The 7,198-nt window shown below is 41.3% G+C and overlaps 1 protein-coding gene across 1 annotated transcript; it reads right to left on the reverse strand.

The window, feature by feature from the left end:
- Window positions 1–839: 839 nt before the first annotated feature.
- On the reverse strand, window positions 840–6,995 carry LOC139626182 (alpha-2-HS-glycoprotein). The gene is made up of 7 exons (XM_071486438.1): window positions 6,726–6,995; window positions 5,553–5,663; window positions 4,964–5,051; window positions 4,008–4,174; window positions 3,394–3,501; window positions 2,705–2,791; window positions 840–1,942 (listed from the first exon to the last, which is right to left on the reverse strand). Exons 1-7 carry the CDS (start codon window positions 6,945–6,947, stop codon window positions 1,445–1,447), a joined length of 1,281 nt encoding a protein of 426 aa, XP_071342539.1. The 5' UTR covers window positions 6,948–6,995; the 3' UTR covers window positions 840–1,444.
- Window positions 6,996–7,198: the final 203 nt, after the last annotated feature.

Below are 7,198 nucleotides of genomic sequence, written 5' to 3' on the forward strand. Positions count from 1 at the left end.
AAGTTTCTGACTTTCACTGAGACATTTAGTTTATTGGAGATTCTCTGGGGGGGGCGGGGGGGGGGGGGGGGGGGGGGGGGGGGGCGGGGGGCACTCCAGCCACATAGGGGATGACTTATCACATCTCCATTGCTTTTCTCCTTTGTGTCGCTCTGCTCTTTGTAAAAGCTCCAGTTACTGTGTTGAAAAAAAGCCCACTTTGGGTATCTCTAAGCCTTTAAAGCTTCCCCAAGATGTTTGCATCTGTCTTTCACTTCAGTGCTGTTTGGCACAGTCTCAGCTCTAATAAACCCAGACCTTTCCTCTGCTTCACTGGACGTCTCTGTAAAGCTGTCCCTAGCTGAGTGGTCATGTTATCTCTCTCCAGAATGATGGCAGGGAGTATAATGTTACACTTACTTCTGTGTAATGGACAAAACTATTAAGATATAAGACTTAAGTTGCACTCAAGTAAAGTTAAAGAACAAAAAAATAACGTTTTTTCTCAGTTTTGGGCAAAGTTTTGTACTGATTTCCAAAAATTGTCACATGCAGCAATAAAATTATATATAAATAAAATATGTACCATTTAAAAATCTCTTACCTTTAAAAGACCATTTTTCAGACTTAGAAAATGTCAGTAGATGAGAATCTCAGAGTTCAAGAGTTCTCAGTAAAACACTAAGATAGTCACTTAAAATAATGTTTTTAATTTCCTGGATATTTGTCTGTGCTCACCCACAACACTTTTGCATTCCTCTCAGTTATTTTTGTTTATCTCATGGTAATTCTGCCTTCTCTAAAACTCACAAACAAGAGTTTTTGCAGAGCAGATTAACACAAATGCTGCATTTAAAATGTTATTTTTGTTAATTTCTTTATTCATTGTTTCACACAGTTTATTGTTCAAATGTCAGGAATGATGAGCCCATCCCAAAGTGATGCATTCAAATGTCCCGTTTCATCTCATATTCAATTAAGAAAGACATAAAACCCACAAAAAGCAGAAAGTCATCACATTTATGACGCTGGAATTATACATTTCATGAACAATTAATTGATAATGAAAATAGCTCTTGGCTAATTGATAAATCAACAAAAAAATTTAGTTTAAAATTTAATTGCTTCATACCACCGAAACATCTACTGTAAGTATTGTCAGACTGTTAACTCAAATCTATAAGTTTTCAAGTATTTGACAGAGTATTAAAACCGAGATTTATGCAAATTGTTCAAATATTTGAAGCCATTTTCAAATACATATGGTTTAAGACATGGCTGCTTTAGGAGCAGTGGAACAGTTGCAGCAGAGAGGTCATTTCAGGGCCAGTGAAAAAGATATCGCATTCCTCTCATTAGCACAAATTATTACTGGCCTTCAGCGACGGGGAGCGGAGCAGTTTACTGGGCCGCTGTCTCAGTTGATACATTAAAGATGAACAAATGGACTCCTAAGCAGCGCCAGTTAAACTGTGGTATATCGAGCCGGACCAGGACAGGAGCGGAAAGGAGAGAGCCCACTGGGGAAATCAGACAGGAAGACAGGGTTGTGCGAGGGTGAAGTCTCTATCAAGGCCTGCCGTTTCCTGCGGTCACGCCTCTGGTAGCGGAAGTTAAAAGGCGGACGCAGCGCCACCGGGCCTCCAATCTCTTCTGAGGATGAATCGAATGATCCAGAAACTGGTGGATGTTGTTGCTGGTTGACTAGCCCTTCAGAGGACTCACTGGAAGAAGAGGTGAAGGGGTTAGGGGGGTTAACCACAACTGTGGGGTCAAAGGGCACAGGGTGAATGGGTGTGGGGTTAAAGGGCGTTGGTTGAACAGTGGGGTGCGATGTTGGGTCAGAGGGAACAGGCTGTGGATCATTTCCTGGGTCATCGATCGGAGCAGGGAAGGTCGGGCTCACGGGGTCTGGGGGGAGGTCGTGAACCTGAGGCTGCAGCGGTCTGAGGACGTCCACGTTCTGCAGACAAAGATCACACCCAACTTATGTGACAGAAGACAACATAATTATAGCACAGAACTATACAATTTGAAATCTCACACATATGTTTAAACACACACAAGCACAACACACATTTGAGGACACAAGCAGAGCATGTGAGATATGACAGAATAATTATATGGCCAGTGGCATCCATTCAGAAAGTGAATTGATCATTTAAAGGTTGCTGTAGTAAAATCTGAATCAAAACACAGCATAAAACATTCATCAAATCTAGGTCACACGACCTGCAGTCCCACAGTGTGAAATGATTGCTGCTTCCCATCACAGTTTACTTAATTGTTTGCACTTTACTCACTTTGAGACTCACACTTTTAATCCAGTTGAATGTTCACTTCTTTCCTGGGTTGCACATACACTTTTTTTCCTGCTGTGAGTGTTAAACCTCTCTGCTGCTGTTTTCAAGTCGGCTTTTTAATGTATTTTCATGGTTCACAGATTTTGACAGAGGACACAGAGGAAAAAAATGTATTTTCTTAGTCTGTGAAACAATTTCACATGCAGACTGGAGTTGAAAGCATTGTCAAAAATCAAATTTATTTTTCATGTTTGTCAAGAAAAAACATGAAAACTGTTGAAATATTCAAATAGCATGTAAATAAGCTGGAGCTGAATTTGGACACATTGATTGTGTACATTTGTTGTCACTTTTTGGCTCATTTAAGATATTACTGCTGCTCGGATATAGGATGGTAAGTATTTCTTAACTGTTTCCCATACCTGTACTTTGTACATCTCACAGGACACCTGGACGTCAGGAAGGGTGTTCATGTCTCCATGCACAGATCCTGCACAGAAACCTGCTGTCTGAGAGCAGAAGACAAGACATTACACACACACACACACACACACACACACACACACACACACACACACACACACACACACACACACACACACACACACACACACACACACACACACACACACAAACACACACACACATATATACAGAGGAGTCCTGTCAGCCCTCATTAATATAAGAATCAATTACTGCAGCTTTTTACTGATGGCAGTTTTAAAACTAGAAATTAGTCTGTCATCTCATCAAGTAGCACTTCCAGGAGTGGAGCAGCTGCAGGGACGGTAAACAACATGCTGGCAGGTCGATGTTTATTTGAATTTTCAGAACAACATTCATTAGTGTCATGACAGTGTCAGATTGTTGTCATAGTAATACTTTTTTTTTTATTTTATTTTATTAATTGGGCACCTTCAGACAATGTTGTTCTGTGATCTCGCTGATCTGAGCCTTTTTGTTTTTATGTCTTTTTATCATGTCTGTCTTTCGTGGATTGAAATCAAAACTGAAATTTCAGCCTTTAGAGATACACAGTTCTTTCAAAACAGCGACAGTGTGTTTAATATGTCAAGTTAACGTCTTTGAATACGCTGACTTTCTGGAGTACCTCTGTGTCAGAGTTGAGTGTCAGCTTCCGACAGGTGCCTCTCTCTGTCACTCCCTCTGGACACTCTTGGACTGTGTACTCCACAAAGCTGGCTTTCACCGGCACAATCTGCAATACAAAGATAATATAGTGCGAAAAGGGCAAATTGAACAAATGAACACAAATAAACACATACACTGGCAGGTACACAGGTGGTATGGTTTCGTGCTGTAATGTAATGGCTATCGGCTTGGTTTTAGAGCTCAGAAGATGTAGGATCATATGCAAAGAAGTGCAATATACTTAGCTTGATTGCCCAAGAGAACTACTCAGTTTCTCATTTTCTCGCAAAACAAAAGCCCGGCCAGACAGTAAGGTCTGAAGTGCCTTCAGTAATCCTTTGCAACCTTGCCAGAATCTTGCATCATTATGGTTATTGTGGAGCAGTAATGGTTTGCATCTAGCACACAGATGCTCAAAGGTGCAGTGTACGGTCTGCTCATGTACACCCAGAGATTATTCTTAAGTGCAATTTTTCAATAAACACAACATTCAACACATTGTTGCGTAATGAAATCAGCCTAGGAGCTTTGTTTCTCCTCCATCCGAGTTAATAACCATGTATGTGGTCGTACCTGCTCTGCAGCTCTGGTGATCGTCTTCACACCGAGGCCTGCTCCAAGTTTGGACCGTCTCTTATAGGACGCCAGAGTGACCTGAGCCGTGCGCGCGGCCTGGGGGCTGTCTGTGGGAAGCAGGAGGGGGCAGGTTGGACAGATCTGCTGCAGCTTTTCAGGGGGATCTGCAGGGAGCAGTAATACAGAGGGTCAAGTGCTGAAATGACAACAAATCAAAACAACATGAAATACTGTCGGCAGAATATACTGGGCAGGAATGCATGGACATTGAATAACAGCAGTAACACATTTTGGAACATCTATAGTTAATATGCATCAACCCACACAGTTGTTTTCACTTATTTTGGCAGATTAAATTTCTCAGGATTGTGTGGGTGTGTACCGGTCATGTTTAATTGATATCACTGGTTAACTTCAAGATTAGTTAAAAAAACACACAGCTCTGAACAGCCACAAGGGTTCCAGTGGCTTTAAGTGGAATATATCTAATATGTGATATATAAAATCTCAATTTCGTGGCTGACACTTTGATTTGTTATAGCAGGAAATGCACAGGTGTAACTAATAACATTAATCAAGGCTCTGTTCCAGTACGTCGTCATAATGTTATTAGTTACACCTGTGTGTGACAAATGAAAATGTCTGCAGTGAGAAAGTTCTGTTCTGATATACTTGAGCCTCATGTACTGAAAAGCTTTACCACCACAAATATTTGTAGTTTGACGACATTTTCACCATTTTCCATGTTGTTTTCAAACCAGCATCAGCAAGATCCACGAGATTCTACATTTATTGACTAAGCTACAGGGGAAAGCCTATTTCACATAGCACAATATGATACAATTGATATAGTTGAGCACAGCAGTGTTGACACAACTACCATTCTGTGCCGTTTGTATCAAACTGATCTATGACCAGTGTGAAAAAGTAATGTAACTGTATGTTGATGTTACCTGGCACTAGAGTGCATTCGTAGCTGTACAGGTAGGTGTAGCCCTGTGGTGTGTGGAGGATGGTGGTGTTGCAGTTGCCAGAGATTTGCTAGAAACAAACAAAGAAAAAACAGTATCACATCCATCATCGATAGAAAGCAACATGTGATATAACTCAAACAGTAAAAGTCCAAGAAAAATACAGTCTTCTAAGGAGTTTTTCTTCTCCACGGTCGCAAAGTGTTTTCTTTTATTAAAAGGGACGACCTCACTCCGTAAAGTGCCTCGAGATAATGCAGCCTATGTTGTGATCTGGCAATATACAAAGAGAAGTGAATTGAATTGAAGAGTTCAGTTTGGGGAGTGAAGACACTTTGGCTTGTCTTCTATCTGCAAAGAGCTGCTTATGGGTAAGATTCTGGTTTCAGGTTTCAGGTTAGAATTACGTCTTAGATTGGGAGCTACACTGCAAAAAGCCCTCTGCAAACAAGTAAAAATATTATATAGTCCAATAATTGTATTGACCAGAAAATCTAGAAAGGCTACCATTGACCTGAAGCCAGATATTAAGGATAAAGGTGCTTGAAACTGTGTGTGTGTGCATATATACCGTTTCCATGAATGGTCTGACGTCACAACGTTTCCATGGTTTTGGGCTGCCTATGTGACACTTGGTCTCCAGGACTTCCAGGTCCAGATAATACACATTGCCTGCTGGGCCCTGACATACACAGTGCAAACACAAGTAACAGAGAGGAGGTACAACTGTTATACAGCAATACAATATAAGAAAAAAAAAAAGCATTTCATAATTTGCTAGTGTATATCTGAGGCTCAAATTTCAGAGATGTCCTCTGTCAGGTATCTTCATTTGTTCAGTAACATCTTAAAGGAGCCATTTATGAGGTGCTCTGAATAATTTCCTATAACACTTTGTCTAATACTGACTTGAGCTGTAGCACTGAAAACAAATGTTAACACTTTGGGCAGGTGTAATGGCAGCTTTTTCAGGTCATGAAGTTGAACTGAACCTCTTAAAACCTGATCTATCCCACAGTCTGGCTACAATAGCCTTCAGCAGCTGACAGCATGACGTTCATTAAGCCTGTTGTGCAAGGTTTGTCCCAGTGGTCCTCGACCAAAATGACCTGGACTTTATTAACAGACACTTCAATCCTAAAGGCCTTTTTTCATGAGGCGTGAAAGAGGCTGGCTTCTCATTCCACAACATAAAATGATGCACTTCAGTTTTAATGCACATTTATCATAAGCGACATGCACTGATGATGGTCATTCACAGCAAAATGTTGGCAACAAATATTTATTGTTGTCTCTAGCCTTTAGTGGTTGCACGCTAATGTAACCACTGCTATTTTTCATGTGTTTGATGTAGTCCAGTGGTTCCCAAACTGAGGTCTGGGGACTCCAATAAGTCCTTGAGAAGCAGAGTTTAATTTTATCATCATTTCCAGAGTCAGTGCGTCGTGACAGCGTAAGAGGATGATTTCTGATTAGAACTTTGACTGTGCAGAGTCATTTCTAACAACAAAACATAAATCTTATCAAATGGAGTCCCACTGACATGAAGATTGGCCACGGCTGGTTAAATCTATCAGTGTGTGACTCTTTTTTCACAAGGGTGTTTGGGTATTACATCAAAACAGAAGGGAAAATAACCTTTCCACACCAGTTCCTTTGTTAAACATGTACAAATCACCCACTGATAGAGATGCACAACAACCCCAGGCGGCTCTCCCCACAGAGCATTTGTCTCCATACTGACCTGAGCATGGAGGTGGACATTTGCAATACGGTTGAGAGCAAACTTATAGCCGTCGGTGCGATCCTCGTTGATGTAAGTGACAGCCAGGCGAGACAGCTTCTCCACTGCTTTGTCATTACAGGGCACAGGAGAGGGTTCACTTGGCGCCAGTGCAAAACCTTCACCGTGCACCACGGATAGCAGGGATAACAGCAGGACTAATGTGCAGATGGATTTGGCCATGGTAGCACAGGTTCAGAGAGGAACTGAGAGATAGAGCTGGTTTAAAGTCAAGTTTGTTCTCTCGTGTTTGCGTTCAGCAGAGGCAGTGACTTTTGGAATCAAAACAGGACACAGATATTGGAATGGAGCCAAGGACAAAGTTTATTTAACGGCAGGGAGCTGACATATGTGAATGAATGTCCCAGGGATTTATTTAAGCTGGGGAGCATCCATTCATAGACAAACAGAATGAATGTCAAAAAATTTCATTC

This window comes from Trachinotus anak, unplaced genomic scaffold (assembly GCF_046630095.1).
Source record: "Trachinotus anak isolate AG129_WGS33_773 ecotype Australia unplaced genomic scaffold, CSIRO_AGI_Tana_v1 ptg000010l, whole genome shotgun sequence".
Taxonomy (NCBI): Eukaryota; Metazoa; Chordata; class Actinopteri; order Carangiformes; family Carangidae; genus Trachinotus; species Trachinotus anak.

What these genes read in the sequence shown, in the direction of transcription:
- LOC139626182 (XM_071486438.1), bottom strand. Translation starts at nt 6,947, where the DNA reads ATGGCCAAATCCATCTGCACATTAGTCCTGCTGTTATCCCTGCTATCC. An exon ending in TCAGACCATTCATGGAAACG is followed by an intron (nt 5,052 to 5,552) that starts GTATATATGCAC and finishes GTTTGTTTCTAG; the next exon opens with CAAATCTCTGGCAACTGCAA. An exon ending in CGAATGCACTCTAGTGCCAG is followed by an intron (nt 4,175 to 4,963) that starts GTAACATCAACA and finishes TGCTCCCTGCAG; the next exon opens with ATCCCCCTGAAAAGCTGCAG.